Source organism: Lonchura striata, chromosome Z (assembly GCF_050655825.1).
Source record: "Lonchura striata isolate lonStrDom1 chromosome Z, ASM5065582v1, whole genome shotgun sequence".
NCBI classification, from domain to species: domain Eukaryota; kingdom Metazoa; phylum Chordata; class Aves; order Passeriformes; family Estrildidae; genus Lonchura; species Lonchura striata.
The window spans coordinates 7,043,855-7,062,515 of NC_140740.1; the positions used below are offsets into that span (position 1 = coordinate 7,043,855).

Below are 18,661 nucleotides of genomic sequence, written 5' to 3' on the forward strand. Positions count from 1 at the left end.
TCTAGTAAGGTCCTATATGTTCATGCCATTAGAGAATCAACAGTCCTTTAATCTAATTATCATGAAATGTTATATACAATTATCTCCATTGCTAAATATTGCACAAATCTTACTTGAATATTTCACTCTTTTGTATTTGAAAGAAATTTTACACATTTAGTTTTTTAATTCAGAGTAAATTAAAATTGATAGAAAATGAGAAATCTACAGCATGCCAGATGCTACCACTTGTTCTCAAATATTTTGTGATTAATTGCTGTGCTAATCTAAATAACCTTAGGTGCCTATACCTGCATTGGAAGGGAAGAAGAACAGGCATAAAGCTACATTCAATTTTGTTTCAGCAGAAAACTTTGCATCCAGGGAGGGGCTCAGAGCTGGATTCCTGACCTCCCAACACTGCGACACGTTTCTACTCTCTACTGCTATGCTGGGCACTGTGAGGAAGAGACCAGACATTGAAGAACTGGAGAAGATTTATGGCCTCCCACTCTTCATTCTTTTGCATTTACTAATCAACCCAAAAGCATGAATGCAGCTGTCACTAGACAGGAATACAGGAAGAATGACACAGCAAGTCCCAGTGGTCTCTGACATCCCTGAAAGAGTAGTGAAGGATTCTATCTCCCTGTCCCTCCAGAAGACAGCCTCCTTCCATGTGCAACTTAGAGCTCAGAATACTGACAAAGTACAAACTACTTTTTCTAATCAGGAAAAACTGTGGACTCCCCTGAGCACTGCAATGGTAACAAACCAAGACCATGCTGCAGCAGCAGAACAAGAAACAGAGCAAGAAGGCCAGTGATGGACATGTCTGCAGCCCCTGCTGGAAGAGCCACACTCCCTGCTGGGCACACAGTGATTTTCATTCAACGTTTTTGATGAGTAGGGTCTTCTGTTTGAAGGGTTTCCAGGTTCTTTTCATCACTTCTGGCTGCAGATCAGAATTTTTACAGGGGCTGTGTCAGAGATCATTTTAGCTGGTCTTTATGGAAGGGATGTGATAAAGGGTTTGTTCTTCCAATAGGGAAGCCCAATGGCCAACCTGATTTTTCTGGTGTCATTCCTTCTTATATTTCCAAATTTGCACAAAAGGATTTCAGCCAAAGGCCCTTGCCAAGTTTACAATACATTGGACACAGCTCTAAAACTAAAACTCAGCTCTCCAAGGTAGATTGTTAGTGTTTGAAAACAATAGCCCAGTAAATTACGTATTGTCTTTTGTTTAGTTATGCTTTACCATATTAAATAGTTTAATTGTCTTTGCCTAGATCACAGATATCAGCTCTGTGATTTTAAGCATATCAATCAAATTAAAAACTGACAGAAAGCTATGAACTGGTCCACGACTTTTCATTATTTAGATACATTGGTCTGTATTTCATACAGAAAGCAAACAATTCTAAGAAACAAAGAGAAAAGGTCATGGAAAATAAAGTCCAGGAAGAACAGTAAGTAAAAAGTAATATAGTAAGGGATGAATAATTTACTCTCGAAGAGCCACTTGCCCATTCTGTGTAACAGCATACCGAGTATCAAAGCTGAAGTGTGATAGCATTTCATGAACCTTTACTTTCAACACATTAAAGGTTTTCTGGGGGAGACAGTGCCATCTGAGTTACAGATCTAAATCCAGCCAGCTCTGGCATTTGTTTTTTGAGGAATGTGGCACAGGCTGGAGCATGGGGACCTGTGCAGCCCAGGCTTTGTGTTGCACATCTGTGTGGTAGTGGGGACATGGGAGCAGAGGCCATCCTGCCAATGCCAGGCTACTGCCCATCAGCTCCAAAACTTGAGGTGTGATGTGAGCCACAGACCACAAGCGCCCCATGGAACAGCCCCAGTGTGTGATCCTGAGCTCCAGTTACTGGTTTACCTGCAACAGACCTCAAAAAGACCTGCAGAATAGCCATGCTTTGCTGGCTATTTCAATTTCTATTTACCGATCGGTTCACTTGCAGCAATGTTAGCCCAATTACATCACTCATCCAATAGTTTGGAAAGTATCCTTATGTTATTTAAATAGTTATTTCTTCATTATCACTAAGATGCAGCTATAAAAATCTTCTGTGAATTCCTGGAACACATGCTCAAAGATCTGCTCAGATATAACTGCTTCACCCTGCTGCTTCCTTAGGATTAGCAGAGATGAGGGAAATGCAGCAAGTCTGGAAAGGAAGGAGATCTGCACCTGACTAAATAGGGGATCCTTCGCAGACTCCTATGCTGAAATTAAGCTTAGGAAAGTGGCAGCTGGAACACCTCCATTGATAACACTAGTGACAACCCAGCACAGGACGCATCCTGCAGTCTCACATGGAAACAATTGCAAAAACATGTAGGGCTGGAAATGGTTATTTCATAGTCAAGTGACATTCTGGACCTTATCCTTGCTGCAGATTTCAGTGATCACACATGTAATTAAAAGCAAAGTATATCAGAATATATTGAATATTCAGAATATACTGAATATATATTGAATATATCAGAATTGATTTCCTACATGCTACCAGATTTTTCTTCACACTGACTAGAGAATTCAAAACTTACTAGAGATGGAAGCTTCTAATTTTATTTGTGGATTTATTAATTTAATTTTTGGCAGGTTTGTCTTTCTAGACAATCATTCATTCAAAATTATTGCAAATTATTGCTTTCACAGAAAACCAGATCAATCCTTCAATATAGTGAGATAACCTCTGATTTGTTAAGAGTATTTTGTCTGAAATGATATTCTTATTAAAACAAACAAACAAACAAAAAAAAAACAAAAACAAAAAAAAAACCAAAAAACAACTGGCTTCAGTTCCTCTGTTTGATTTACCAGTAGGCATGTGTACAGCAGAATATTTAATTTACAAAATAAATATACCAAACTTAGGGATACAGTAAATGGCACTACCTTACTGCACCATTTGGAGGTTGGGAGTTCTGGAAAGCAGCCAGCATGAAGGGGAGCTACCCCTGCACAAGAAGCAAAGATGTTGGCAGGCCTGACAAACTAGGACTGACATGAATAAAATATGAGAGGTAAACCCTGATTGCACAGTCTCCTCTTCAGGACATCTACATTATTTTTGTCTTCTACCCTTTCTTTAGGAAGAATATGTAGGGAGTCAGTCTGCTCCCTCCAACTAATAATTTTTCAGAATATTGAATAATTTCAGATAAATTTTTCAAGAAATGAGCACATTACCAAACATGTCTTTCCCTGGGTGAAAAAAAATAAGCTGCTAGCAGAAGAGATTTTTTTAGTCCTGTCATCAAGGAAAATGCTACAAGACAAGACAGTCCATCTACAGCTGAATGCTCATGTGGTGCTCAGACTAAAGACACTTTAATGAAGCACCCTCTCAGAACTCAGGAAGAAAGAACTCTTATTTATGAGAGACATGGAGCTGTCAAATTTATCTTTTCTGAGTTTGTTCAATTATTCATCCTTCCAGACAGCCACAAATGCAAACTTATTCCAGGGTGGTTGTATCTGCACAGAAAACCATATTGAATTTTTTGTTAGCAACAAAGTTCCATACCACATATTATTAAATCTTTATGGAATTTTAGATTAATTATTGATTTTTAAATGTAGGACATAATTTTAACAGATTTTATTGCATGACTTTCCAAGTTCCTTATAAAAAAAATCCATCATTGTGTCACACAGAAAGATGAAAGAACGCCAGTGAAATAGGCACAGTCAGATGCAAGGAAAAAGATTGCAGTATTGATAATTTATTATACCTAGCTGTACAGGTGTTAGATTTTGCTCATTAAAATATAATTCAGAATTGTTTTATTTAATTGCCATAAAGTACAATAATAATTATAAAGTATGATAATATTTTATAGACAGGAAACAACAATGGTAAAACAAAGTAACTTCAAAACATAAGAAATAAAATGTCTGTATGTTTACTTTTTGACAGCATGCTGAATTTCTGCTATTGCTGCTCATCAGATGGACTCAGCTGAGCAGAGTACTTTGAAAAGAACATTTCAATGAAGAAATATTCTGTTTGTTAACACTCCAGGTGCTGCCATCCTTACTATTGCACAAGAACGTGTGTCAGGAAATAAAACAAAATCCTCACATCCAGCACTGTTCACCAAAGAGTCGAATTTGTCAATGTCCAGAAATCGAACTACCACTGGCTGTGTGCTTTCTTCAGGCACCATCTAATATAGCTCCTAAAAAAGCTCTTTTCCCCCCGCTACCTGAACCAAAGAGACACCCTGTTTCTTATAAATACCTGGTCTCATTATTTCTAGTTCATGAAGTAAAATAATGGACTCAAATCTAATGAAGTGGTGTGGGGTGGTGCTGATTGCTGAAAGCATTGGCTTCAATATTCACCTCTGCCAGGGTTTAGCTCTTCCAGCATGGAAGTCTGTGTAAAGCTCAACTGAAAAGAAGGAGTGTGTGAAATTTAAAGTCTAGGCATTCCCTGGATTTGCTGATAGAAACAATAAAAATGGAGGTAAAAGGCTTCAGAAACCATTCTTCACATGCCAGCAAATGAGTGTGACAATATTGTGTAAACCAATCACTCAGAGACATAAAAATAATCAGGAAATAGTAAATGGAAAAGGAGAAAACCAGATTCATTACAGGTTCCAAAACACCCACAGTTGCTGACATTTCTGAGGATCAGTTAGGGATCTTGAGAGATTAAATGATGGGTCTAAATTCACTCATACTACCAGGGCCACATAAATAGATCCACTAAACTGAAACAATGACTGATTTATTTCTATGTAGCCTATTTAAAAGGGATCAATGTCAGTCAATCTTAGTTTATGACAACTCCTTGGAATGCCAGGAATCTTCCTCAAAAAGGGCAGAAATTATCTTACTGTTTTTTCAAACCACAGGCATGGGGGTTCTGATAAGTTTCCATACAATCTAATAAAAAAAAAAGGCAATTTTGCAAGAAGTTGTTCTGCTGAGAGGCTGCTATCTTAGTCAGTCTAGTACTATGAAATTGAAGGTGCAAAATTGCATAAGACTATAATAATACTACTGAGTAATTTTTTGGCAATTGTCTTTCTTTTCAAGGTTCCCTTGTAATTTACTCCCAAAATCAACGTGTCTTTATTCCTTACCATGATTACTGATGCATGAACAGTAAGACACAAGAAGACAAGCCCATCCTTGCTTAGTTTTACAGACACAGTTGGCTTAGGAAACAGAAAAACACACTCCTGGAGGTCTGGATAAAAGGACTTCCTTACGGTTCAGTAAATATTTTTGGGAACAAAGCAGCAACATCTATAAAGGTGGTTCTTTTTTAATGTATAATTTAACCAGATGCCTTTCAGTACCTATTGAAATACTGGGATATGTGTCCACACTGTCATCACTTCGTCAAGGCTGCACAGTTTGCATGAGGGGCAGCGGTTGCCTGTGGCACTCCTGCAGTGTCAGTTCTTTTCTATCTTTCCATGCACAGCTGGGTGGTTTTCTACTTTGGTATTTCCTCCAGGGCAATTACTGATACCTCCTCAGCCTTCATCAATTCTTCTTGACTCTTTCTGCAGCACCCAGCTGGTAAACTTTTACTGTTTCTACACAGTATGTGAGGATCTCAGCACAGGAGCTTCTCCAACTCAGCAGCCTTCAGAGCCCTGCCAAGCTCATATAGCAGCGTGTACTTTTTGGAGATGCAGAGTGTACAGTTGTCCCATAGGAACAAGTACTTGAGTGCCCAATCTCTGCATTACAGTTTGCAAATTACATACAATAAAAATTATTTTAATGAAAGGAGTATTAGCAGTTTAAGGTCTGAGATAAATACAGATGTTTTCCTTTGCTGGTGCTTATTAATTGCTAACATTGTGCTGGCTAACATACCATTGTGTGACTGTCTAAAGACAAGACTCAGACCCTCACAGAGCTGGTTTCCTATGCCATTTCCCCTCTAAAGCAGATGGCCAGGCCATCACCAAACAGTGCCTCAAGAATCAGTGAATGAGGCAGATAGACCCAGGGTTTGGACAGGGTCAGCACTCTCCTCACACAACATTTTCAACAATCCATCTTATAAATGAAGGTGCAGAAAAATTGCCCATCTCTTACAGATTAATTGGGAAAACATCAAATCCTTGAGTCCCCAGTCAGTTTTTAGACAGCAATTTCCCTAGAAGTGTCAGTCTCTTGGACTAAGGATCAGCTACTGACTCAAACACAGCATCATTTGGTATTATATTTGTGCTGTGCTGAGAGTTAAAAGAAGTGATAATTAGTCTCATTCATTGTTACTTCCAAATATTTTCCAAAATTTATATTGTAGTGATGTGTTTCCAAAACAAAAGGACAGCTTAGTAAGATGAAAGCATAATACAAAATAGTTATAATTAGGCAAATATGACCCTGACTTTTTGCTGCACTGGACATTAACTGTAATACAGTAAATCTGCTCACTCCATTTCCTCTATTAGTGATAATAGCAAATACAATACCCTCATTTCCTCATTGCTGATGACAGCATTGCTGGGCTCTTTTGACTGTAACTCTTGTTCAATGTGTGTGCTGCAAGAGGAACCTTGTACTCAGCTGAAAACAGATCTCAAAAATGTTTTTGAAAAAATAATTTTGAATCAAGGCACTGATAAATCAGATTAGTGTGATAATAAGTCCCACTCTGCTACCCTTCCCAGTAACAAGAAAAGAAGTTTAAAATCTGTTTACAGCAAACATGAAAAGCAATCAAATGTAAGCTTGCAATATTACGAACCAACTCATTAAGAATACCATCACCCTCTAAGCAGATTATCCTGTGTAAGGAACAATTACTGAACATTGCTTCAGAGACAGCTCATTAGAAAAAAAATGCATTTCTCTCCCAGGCAGGGGCAGCACTTCGACTGGTTTCTTACACAACTTGTCAGCTTACCTACTTGCTTATTTGTTCTTAACAGCAGTGTGACAGGACAGTCTCCCAGGGCACTGATGAAGTCCCTGTTAAAACGTTGTCACCAAATGGAAGAAAAGGCCAAGACATTTTCCCAGCTTCCATGGAGTCATCTCTGTACATGATGTTAAATCAGCCCTCTCCAAGAAGACTCACATTCAAGCCTCACAAACAAATCTTGAACAAAGAAACATTTTTTGCCTAGACTAGGTCAAGTAGAAATTATTTTTTATTTAATAAAAATCCAACAGCAATGCTATTTCTTAATACAAGTCATTAAGTTGCACACCATGCCCACGGCAATACTCCCAGTTCAGGCAAGAATGAATGTAATTGACCTGCAAAACACATCCTGATATCAATCCAGCCATCAGTCATTGCCTGCCTTCACTGTATTGTAAGATACAATGCAACCAAACAATAGATTCTCCCCTTATTTCATTCCTCCTCTATGTCTGACACTCTGCCTTGATATACAGGGTTTATTCTGTGTGTGAGGCATATTTTATTATGGAAGTCCTTTGTAGAAATGTTGCTAGAACCTCTTTATTCTGCAGTCTAATACAACCTCTATCATAGTGTCCATGCTATTTCAAGAGGCTACAAGCCTGTAAAAAGAAGAATGGCCAAATTGGACCACACTCTCAGGGAATACAGTACAAAATCATAATCCTTAACAAATTCTTGCTGCTATAAGCATCAAGCGTTGGTCCTTAGCAATAACCACATAGTTAAAGACAGATTGAATCTGGCCTAAACCTGTAAGCTTCTGAAATTCCACTTTCAAGAAAACATACAGAAAACTTGACAGAAGAATTTTACATTTCCCATTCTTTCCTCATTAGGAAAGCAGGGGTTGGTGGGTAGTCATAGATCAGAACAGTGGCTGTTTCTTAACTTCCTCCTTATGGATGAAAACATTTATGCCAGGAACAGACTAAGAAAGTCACTCTCTACTGCCAGAGGTAGGATGGAAAACACTCAGGATTCATCAGTGAATGGGGAGAAACCTGGAGGTTTCCTCTTGTATTGAAACGGAAATCTTTTGCAAAATCTTTAGAGAGGAAGTCAATGTTCTTCAATATATTCAATCAAGCATAGGATTTTTCTTCCTACGTAGAGTATTCCCAAATTTTGCTATTATTTTAGACATGTTTATTCTACGTTGTAATACCTAGGCATCCCTTCCATTCTCTTCTGTTAATTTAGACTTCATTTTCTACAGAACTGAGCTCTGGATTTCTTCCCAATTCTTATCGTTTCTTATGGTGTGCCTTTTTAGGCACACCATACTCATATTTTGCTGAGTATATATTGATGATGTAACACATTCTTGTTCAAAATGTTAGAAACCTGTAACAATTACACTTTGAGTAAGTTTGCCTGGTAGCTAAAACTAAAATATATTTGTTGTGTCTATCTCCAGCATCAACTAACTCATGACTGTACAGAAAAAAAAGGAAGCTTCTGCATAACCTTTATCTCCTGTATACTTTTCTTCGAATGCCAAATGCCCCAAATATCTATGTAATTGATTTAGATAAATTCTCTCGAGTCTTATTCTATCTTTAGAAGTTTGATTAGCTCATTTGGTCTAAGCTCTAATTGTCAGAACACACCAGTGCCTCAGATGTTGTAAATATGCTTGCAAACATATTTACATATCTACATATTTATATTCGTAAGTAGGTTCTTGCCTACTAACATACAGCCCATTATTGGACAAATCAAAATTCTCTGAAATGAACATAAACCTTTAATCTAGATTTTCTCTCTCAAACCTGCAAGTTGCTTAAGTGCCCTCAGCCTTTGACACCATACCTGACAGTCCAGCATGGCTCCTGTGAATTTAAGATGACAAGGATCTGAACAGAAGTGCAGATCTATAATGAAGCTTGAAGATGTAGAAAACTTAAATTAAGAAATAGAAAATGAGGGAGTAACACATATAATTTCAGGAAAATATTCCTATCTAGACAAGATAATGGACAGTCTAAGAAAACAAATTATTGTAAAATTAATTTAAAGACTGCATATAGTACATATACTAGTAAGTATCCTAAATACAAAAACTTAAACTTTATACTTAATTTCAAATTTAAATATGTTGAAAAGAGTAATTTAACCCCCAAGCAGAAAATTATTCCTTTGACACTAATGCAGAGTAAGTAAGAAGGAACAGCATTGTTTTTTAATGACACATATAAGATTTTGAAAGTACACATTAAAAAAAATCAGTTTAATATTATAAAGCTTGACCAGCTAAAAGATAGATCTGGGTTCTTGTCTTAAAGAAGTGAATATTCTTTTTATGACCAATCTTTAGAGGACTACTTGGATAGCAAAACATCAGTAACTCATTCTGCAAGATACCCAGTGAAGATCTGGCCTCAGGACATCTGCATGAAGAAATTCACTCATTTAAAAAAAAAAAAAAAGAAAATAAAAACAAAGGAAAACCTGCAAAACTGCTACTAGAATAAGTGTACAGGAAGACAACATTGCATGCACCTCATTCCCTGAGAGGAGAAAAATAACAGTAGTATTCCAAGAAAGACTGCCCTCAAATGCCTCCTCTTTAGGCATGAAACTCATTAATGGAATCATGAGATTCCATCTCATCTCCCTGTGCTGTCAGGGAGACAACCAAACCCCTCCACATGTTTTGAACAGCACAGCACAAGAGCTAAAGGGATGAACATTGGTTTGACCCAGTTTTGTACTAGCCTTTTATCTTATGAATGAAGCTGTCTCCCAGCTTGAAGAACAATGAAATGTTCTGAAAAAAATGCAGATGAGAGGAAAAAAATGTAATGTGTCCCCTCTAAGGGCAAATACAGTCACTGGCTGGGAACTCCAGAGCAGATGTAAACAACAGAAAGGAAAATCATGAAAAAAGGCAAAATTAATGTGGAGGTCTACACAACAGTACTGGTTTTGTTATTTTCTCTTATCTTGGGATTACAGATGTCTCTTATATTTATGATGGCTTGTGACATGAAGATTCAGATTAATCTGTGTGATACTCTGCTTGCTTGATTAATTCTTGGTAAGCCATTTAGAGCTGGGCTTACAGGTATTCAGGTATTACAAAAGCCAGACAGACCTAGAAGCTTTATTGATTAGGCTGTTATTTAGTTCATTTGCTTTAACTGTTTCAAAGGAAATCAAACAAAAAATGCTTATGTGCTTTTAAAATGCCACTCTACACTTCTCATTAAATTCTTTAGAAGTGTCTTATAAAAACCTTTGCTATATGAAAACATAATACCTCCTCATTAATGATCCACTGCAAGGACAGATCCATTACTATAGCAACAGCCCTGAACAGGGGCCTTATAAAATATTTAGTTCAAAGGAGGTCAGCAAAAGGAAGGCTGGATGGTGCTTTTTCAAAGAGCAATTTATAAAATCACATAGGTCAAAAAGCCTATGTGGTGCCAGAAGGGTATTCACTGGCATTGCCTATTGTACAAATTGTACAAATATTTGGTTTTAAGAATGATCTATGGATACCTTTCCTTTTATTTTGAAAAGATTATTCTGCTGCAGCAGCATTTTCCAGTTTCCAGCAAGAACTCCTGTCCTGCTCACAAACACCATTCTGTCAAGTTTATAGCCCAAATCTGTCAGAGTACTTCAGCAGGGATGCAAACATCCCAAGTTGGGAACTGCCACTTCCACAGCTTTTCCAGCTTTGGCTTAGAGGTTTGGTGTCAGCTGTAAGAACAGAAGTGAATACAGTTCATCCTAGTTAGGGATCTAGTACAAGGAACCATAGAAATCCTAATTATTGCTTATAAAAAAATCAGCTTTTTAATTTTTATACATCAGTGTTCTGTTGATTTCAGCCAAGCTATTGCAACTCATAGAAGCTGAAGATTTTTCTTTTGTTTCTGGCTTTAAAATAAAGACCTTTAAAACCCTCTGAAATATGTTTCAGCAGAACTTAATCTTCTTTTTTTGTAAAAGAATGTTAAATAACATAGCGCCATCTTAACTGGGGCACTTCAACAGAAAGAAAAAAATCTGTAATAAAATAATAATCTGAGATAATTTTAAAAGCTTATACAAATGCATTATGATGTGCTGTAACATACATAATTTAGATTTCTTTGGATGAGAATGACACAGTAGACATCAGATCATTCAGAAGGGACCATGAAGTGAACATGCACGGTCTGCAGTATAAGCAGTTAGTCTTGTGAACACCAGTTCTCACATCTTATTTAGTGTGAACAGGCTCACAAATAATACCAATAGGGGCTTTTCACACAGAGTTCTTTTCTTATCATCCCAGGCAAACATGCCCAGATTGCCCTGCTCCTTCTGATGAACAGAATTACTGCTGTAACCAGTAATCTCCTCATCTCTAGATACCTTCTGCAGAAGCCATAATCACCACTAGACCTTTTCTGAGGACAGCTCCTTTGACCCTGAACTTCCACGGATGGTCTGTACAGAGCCTGCCTCACCACCAGCATCCCTTAAATGAGCCCTGCAGGCTGACCTCTCTTTTCTCTTGTCCCCTCTCTTCTGCACTGTGAACAGTACTTACACTTACACTGGACATTGGGCAAATTAATTTCTTAAGTATTTCCCCAGCATCTGATTGCAGTTTTGGAGAACATCTGGTGTGAAATCAGATGGAAGAGGTACAAGTTACTAAGAAGCACAGAAAGTGTACAGAAATGCTGTATGTAGACACCAGAAACTTTCCTCAAGAATCTGTATACCTTTCTCTAAGTAATAGAATGTGAAATTGTTATATAAAAAATTCTAGTGTTTGAAAAGCACAAAACATATAGAGGAAGAAGATATATTAGAAAATGCACCAGCTACTGGCAACAATTATCATTCTGCTCTGTCTCAACACCACTGTTGTTCTGATTGCAGTGCAATTCTTCAAAGTGTCACTGATCACCAGAAATTATCATTATGGTATTAATTGCCAGAGGAAACTTGTGCACACTGCCTCTTTCACACACAAGTATTTACTGAGCTATTGTGGATGAAAGATCAAGAGCTGAGCATGATATGCCAGATAATACTCACAGAAACTGCCTCCAGGATTTGCCTGACAGCATCAGCAGCATCACGTTCACTGTAGTACCCCTTTTCCACAATCCTACAGAAAAAAAGGCAACACAGTTATGCATCCAGGTGAATAATCAGTTCTTTTACAAAATGAGATAGCAAGCAATCAAATTTAAAAGACCAGGACAGTGAAGTGTCCTCAAGAGACTAGAAAATGACCCTTTTGCAATTTAAGTCACTTGATTTCCACTTAAATGAAAGACAGGAGGTAAAATATCAACTGGATAAGATGCTCATCGTATATGTACACATTCAGTTCAAAGTTTTTGAAACTTTCTGACACTCAAGGGACCTGAATTACTGAAAGACAAATTCTTTCTATTGAACTATTCAACATTTAGGAACTGATTCTTCACTTCTACATTTAACTTAAGCTCTTCGTCCCCAGTTAGTTAATTAGTAAGTTAGATAGATAGTAAGTTATAGAACAAAAAGCACCATGCTATGCACACACAGATCTGAATTATTCAAGAGAAAAGATTGCTGTATAACTTTTCCAAATTATCCCTCAAGTGTGATGGGATGAACAACTGTCTTCTTTTCCCCATCATTGTAGAAAACTGGGTATGCTATATGCAAAGAAACACATTATTTTTTACAAATAAAGCTACTTTTTTCTTTTGGAAAAGCTACTTTTTCTTACAGACTCAGCAGTTAACACAGGTTTGCACAATGACATGCAAATAGTTAATAAAAGAAGGATCTATCATCAAGGTATCTTAATACTCTGAGACACTCAACAGTCTTTTTACTAATGTTTTTAATTGAACATAGTGTTTATGAACTAGAATAATTGTCCCTTATAGGACAATAGAGTTACCTTATAGGTCAGGTTTTTGATCTGAAGTCTTGATATTTTTAGTGTATTAATTTTTCAAAGCTGAAGAAATTATAGATAGATGTTGTCTAGAAACATAATCTGTGGTGCCTACCAGACACTTTATAAAATGATGTTCTGCAAGCAGACAAGCCAGTTTTATAAAAAAATATCCTAAAATTGCCAAGAAGCAGTACAGCAAGGAACCTTTAATGTCTGAGGTCACTGGAAAGACCGTCTGCCCCAAGGTCTACAAAAAGACTCTGCTGGTGACAGGAAGGCTATCCTTCTTTCTCCCCACTGCACCTGCTCTGCACTTTTTATCACTTCCTTTCATTTATTTAATGAAATAACAGATTCATGTTGAGTTACCATCAACACAGCTCCTCACAGCTTCACAAAACTAACAGGAAAGGTGTGAGTAATTGCATACAAAAAGCATTATTTTATACTCATTAGAACATCAAGTGATTAGAAGTAAGAAACAATGCAAAGATAGCACTCCACCAGAAACAGAGGCAACAGGCATGGCACTCTGGGAAGCAGTTTACACAGGAATCTCCCAATCAGCTGCCACTACTTTACCTTTACACTCACCAAGTTCACAGAGAACTGAGTCTATTCATGTGGCGGCAATAACAGCGAGTAATCCCTCTCAAGCAGCTATTCTGTTTCATTATTACTTCTTTGTTGCATAATTGCTTGGGATTATTTCTAGAAGCTTGTTTGGTTTGGGTTCTTTGGGCTTTTTGGCAACCCTTTAGCTGTCATGCCATATGCACTGCTTTAACACCTTTGCTTTTTTTTTTTTGTGCCTTCAGTCCTTCTATTTTGGTCATCTGCTCACACCATTAGGGAGAGCTTTACTGGAATCTATCATCATAAGAAGAAAACAAAGCAAATCTTACTCACTGGGACATTATATTAGGCTTTTAGCCTGAAGTATAGGAAAGAGATTACAAAAAACTAAAAATTACACAATAAAATGCTACATTCTGCTTGAAGGCTAGATTACTCTTTAGCTATTTCAGGCTGAATTATCCTCTTTTGTTAGATTACATTGTGAGACCTGAGCCCCATTAATGCTCTTGCATTCATCCCCCCAGATATGCCGGCTTTGCTTCCTCTTCCTTTTTAATTCAAATAAAGTATTTAGTGTCAGCCAGATGTGCCTGTCTGTGTCATCCACCCTGCCCCATGCACAGCACGAAGTCCACCAGGTGCCGGAGAACCTTATGCACCTGACTTCAGAAATGCATGAGGCAGGTTGTAAGGCTTAAGCAGTACTTAGAGTACTCTGTTTTTCCAATGTATCTCAGAATAAGATCAGAGAAATATGAAGTAGCACAGTTACAATTCAATTTACATTTCTCCCTTAATTAAAAAAAAAAAATCTCTATTTACAATGTGGTAGCTCAGTCTTTGTTCGATCTTTTTGAACACATAAACCATGGGAACAAAAAAAAAAAAACCTTTAAAGGCAGTCTATGGCTTTGTATTTTCCTCCACTCTTCAAAATCAAAGAAAAGAGGAGTTTACTGCAAATGCCCAGCCAATGTTAATTACCTGACCACTGGAAACAAAAGAAAAATCAAAGAGACACTCAAGGCTGCCCTCATGACCTCAAGATAAGTCCACACTGACTTAGACAATATATGCTGCTAAGGACAGCATGCTGCTCTCATTATTATATTAAACACACAGCAGAAGAAACACACAGACCTTGATGAAGCCTTGTAATTTACACTTTAAAATAAATAAATGTAATGAAGTGTGAGCCCATATTTCTGGAAAGTAATAAGAAACAGCTGCAGAAGTACTGTGCAACGCACTGGACCCATCTGCTAAAGCTACAGGTGAATAACATGAACTGGCAAGCCAATTACAGATTATGTCATAGAGAGTAACTTTCCAGTTTTCCAGAAATCTAGAATTCCGACTTATTGAGAATAGAAAAATTACTCTTAATTAATAATAATCTAGCAACTAGAAAACCTAATATTCTGTGACAGTGATAAATGAAAAAAAAACATCCCTTTCTAAAGATGAAAATTTATTTCTAAGGGTACTCTGCTTTAGAAGTAAAACCTGGCTATTAGACAGTAAGCAGGAGTATTGAAAGAAGATTATCCTGTAATTTATGTCATATAGTAATGCTGGGGGATCATTTGCATATTTATTTTTTGCATCCTCCCTGTGATAGTTTATATAAGATAAATGTAGGTGTGCCAGCAAGACTCCTACCTGAGACCTATGAGTCTTCTTTAACAGGACTTTTCAAGTTCAGCCTTCAGATTAGCAATTACTCATTGCCCTTTTTTCTATAATGGGAAGGAAACCAGCAGAAATATCTTATTTCACTATTACTGAAGCAAACATCAACTATTTATATCTAGTTTACAGGATGATCTTTGACAAAATCATGGGTGAAGGAAGATTAAGCCTTTGCTGAGAGGTCAGAAACACAGGAACAGCAGCAATAAGGAACTAATTAAATATTCTCTTTGATATGCAAATGAACAAGCCAGGTAGGCCAAGAGGGTGCTGGAGAGAAAAACTGTGAGGAAGACAGCAGGGAACTGCTTGAAACTAGAAAAAGTGCTTGGAAAAACACTTAATTTAGTGCTGCAGGCACTATAGGAAATTTAAGATGGAACTTCAAAATGATGACACTCTAGACTGAGCAAAGATGCAATGATGATTTGTGTAGGATCCCTTTTTCATGGTTATGCATATATATTTATTGAAACATGCTGATCCACTGTTTACACTTTTACATGTCAAGGCACACATTTAGCAGAGTGGCTACTAGATGGACAGCAAGCCAGAGTTCTCCCAAAGCACCACCTGACTCAGCCTTGTCTTTCCAAGCACTTATCATATTTGATACAAATCTGCCTCCTTCTATATAGAGGAGCAGGGAAATACTTCCCAGAGCCCCAGCTCACTGCCCTCTCCCAGTGCCAGCAGAGATGGGGGTGTATTTTGGGAATAGCCCTAGCTCCATGGTGCTGAGGCATACCCTGCCTGCCTTCAGAGCCCAGGCACCCCACAGAAATCTGTGTTATTTTCTCTCAGTTGCTGCTGCTGCCAAGAGGTGGAAGTGCCTTGCCAGGTAATGGGGCTACAACAGATTTAGCAGTGAGAAAACCACTCCAGCATCACACTGGCCAGCAAGCATGTGGAAATGGCATCGTGCTTCTGGGGAGGCATGCTTGCCTACATTTAATATTTTGGCAACTTCTGTCATTAAACACATGTATTCAAGTGTTTCATAATTTTCAGTAATCCTTGCCAGATTCCAAACAGCCTTTCCAGCATTTCTGTTCCTTGTGACCACTGGAAGTTTTCTTGCAGTATAAATTCTTCTGTTTTGCAGATGGTTTTTAGTGTAGGCCCAGTAGCATGGAATTGCAGCTCTTGTTAAATTTTTATAGTATTTCCATGTTGGTTATCTTCGTAAGAGTTTACATCTGCAGGTGCATAAACTCTTAGCTGCATTCCCCCCATCCCTGCAGCCTCCAGTGTAATCTGGGAAGACCATGCAATGGATTTTAGTCCATTTGGGGCATTCTTCCTGGTACTGGGCTATAATTCACTGTATCTGTGTGAAGCCATGGAAAGCAGTGGGCCACCCCAGAAAAGAGAGGGAGGCAGTGGCCACAACTGCTCTGCAGAAATTTTATTACTGGTGGGGGAAAAAAAGGAAGAGTGCAGTCCTGCCAAACTAAACACATGGGACCTGAAAGTCAATGAGGGAAGAGATGGGGAATCCCAATGCATCAATTTAGAATCAATTTTCAGTAGAATATTAAAATTATATTTATATACAATTTTACACTTGGCTAGAACATGTTTCTGGGGATTAATGGCAAACACATCAGGCAAGGAAAATAATCAGTTTCCTAAAGGAACAAACAAGTGAACATTTCATCAGAGAAGGAAAGGATTAGGTGTGGGGTTTGATTTTTCAAAGAGTAACAAAACAGGGGACAAGATATTTCCAAGCCCAGCAAAAGAAGCAGAGCTTGCACAGCTGCACCAATAGAAAAAGAAATCAAAACCACCCAGGAACTTGCTTTGAGCAAGGAGAGGACTCATCCAATGCCAGAGGATGCTAGACTGGGCTAATCACTGACAGCACACACCTCTTTGTGCAAGGCTGGCAGTGCCTTAAATTCCCAGTCAGCTAAAAGTGAGGAAGGGTAAACACCCTTCCCCCCTTCACAGAACCACCCCAGACCTCTCACTGTGGCAATGCCTGAAACTTCCAGCTGAAACCATTGTCCCTGAGACCAAAGTCTCTTTCTCTTTTATTTTTCACTGGTATTGGAATCGATATTGGTACAATGAATATTCCTGCATTTTTAAACTCAACATGTACTCATGACTCCTGCTGATCAAGAAAATTTGAAATCTTACCACTTTATCACTTACTTTTTCCTCCCCCATGTTCTACATGTGCTAGACTCCTATTCTTAGCTTTTGCTTCCCTCCCATGTGGGCTACTCACCCGTCCTGCAGTCTTGCCTAAAATGCAAGCAGGTAAAGTCTGTTGCTTTCCTGCCTTAACTCATATTAGCAAATGCACTTAGTTTTATGCTAATAATCTAAACAGTTACTCTAAAATTTGCAATATTTAGCAATCATTTAATGTTGCTGTTATAAATACTATGTTGTGGAAAACCATGTTGTTTTCCACAACATGGAGCTCATAGCATTTGAGTATTAGCTGAATTTAAAAACATATCATATGGCTTGTAAAAGTCCTGCTAAATCAACTTGGCTATCTAAGACAGTAAAAATTATTATACTTTATCAGTTCCCAACATTGTTTTACTTTCTTTAAGCACTGTCTGTATTTGCCCTGCAGACCATGCCTTATAACTACTGTGACATTTAAAAAAACATCACTCTTTTTAGGGCAATTTTCATTCTGACTCTAGGTGGCTTTCACCCAAAACCATTGCAGCACATCTTAGCTGTGGACTGTGTCATGCATGCTACCTCATCTGCAGTCTCAGGCAAGACACTGCCTGAGATACATACAAGTTCTATTCAATGCCAGTATGTGCTAACCATTTTAAAAATTGATAATAAGTGTTAATTTATCTAAAATGCTTAGGTTGTCATGGAGATTTTTTCTGAAACTACTCACTTAATTCTTATGCAAATACTTTTACTCAATTAAAATGAAATTAGAAGATTCCTACAAGCTAAAGTGAGACTAAAAACTAGCAGAAACAGGAAAAGAAAATTACATTGCTCTATCCAATAGCAAAATGGTTTCCACAAGGGACACTTTCTCAGTGAAAGATTCACAGATCTATTACTTCTTGTCTGTATTGAGGTGATTGCAAATCCTAGTTGCTCTGATGCATTTGCTCAGTTAAAAAAAAAAAATTCCCAGATAAATATGTATGCATTTTCCATACTAGAAAATTGAGGAATACTAAATGTTTTTAGAAGTAACTCTGATTCAGAATCTCCCTTATTCTATAGCCATGTTCATATTCCAGAGCAGACTAGCTGTTACGGTCTCTAATGACTCAAACTGCTTGCCTGTGATTTGAAAAAAGATAATGGGAACTACTGACCTGGGTTTGGATCTGACTCCCTGTGAAACAAACTAGAAGGTTTTCTTCAATACTGTATTTAGAAATGAAATTCAGTACTGCAGTAATTCAGGAAAACTGTTTTCCCTCCATCGTTATTAAGCAAGACTCACTCTCCGATAAATGTGGCATGCAAGAGAATTTAAAGAAAGATTACATATTTCTTATAGCTTATACTAGGGTTTGTTTCCCTCTCTTTAACTTTCTCTTCCAACTCAACA

The 18,661-nt window shown here is 37.7% G+C and overlaps 1 protein-coding gene across 1 annotated transcript in view; it reads right to left on the reverse strand.

Annotated features, from left to right (window-relative positions):
- Positions 1-18,661, reverse strand: part of CAMK4 (calcium/calmodulin dependent protein kinase IV) — a 136,467-nt gene that overhangs the window by 33,413 nt on the left and 84,393 nt on the right. Inside the window, exon 5 of the mRNA XM_021524787.4 lies at positions 11,967-12,039. Within this exon, the coding sequence (XP_021380462.1) occupies positions 11,967-12,039 (73 nt within the window). The remainder of the gene's footprint in view (positions 1-11,966; positions 12,040-18,661) is intronic.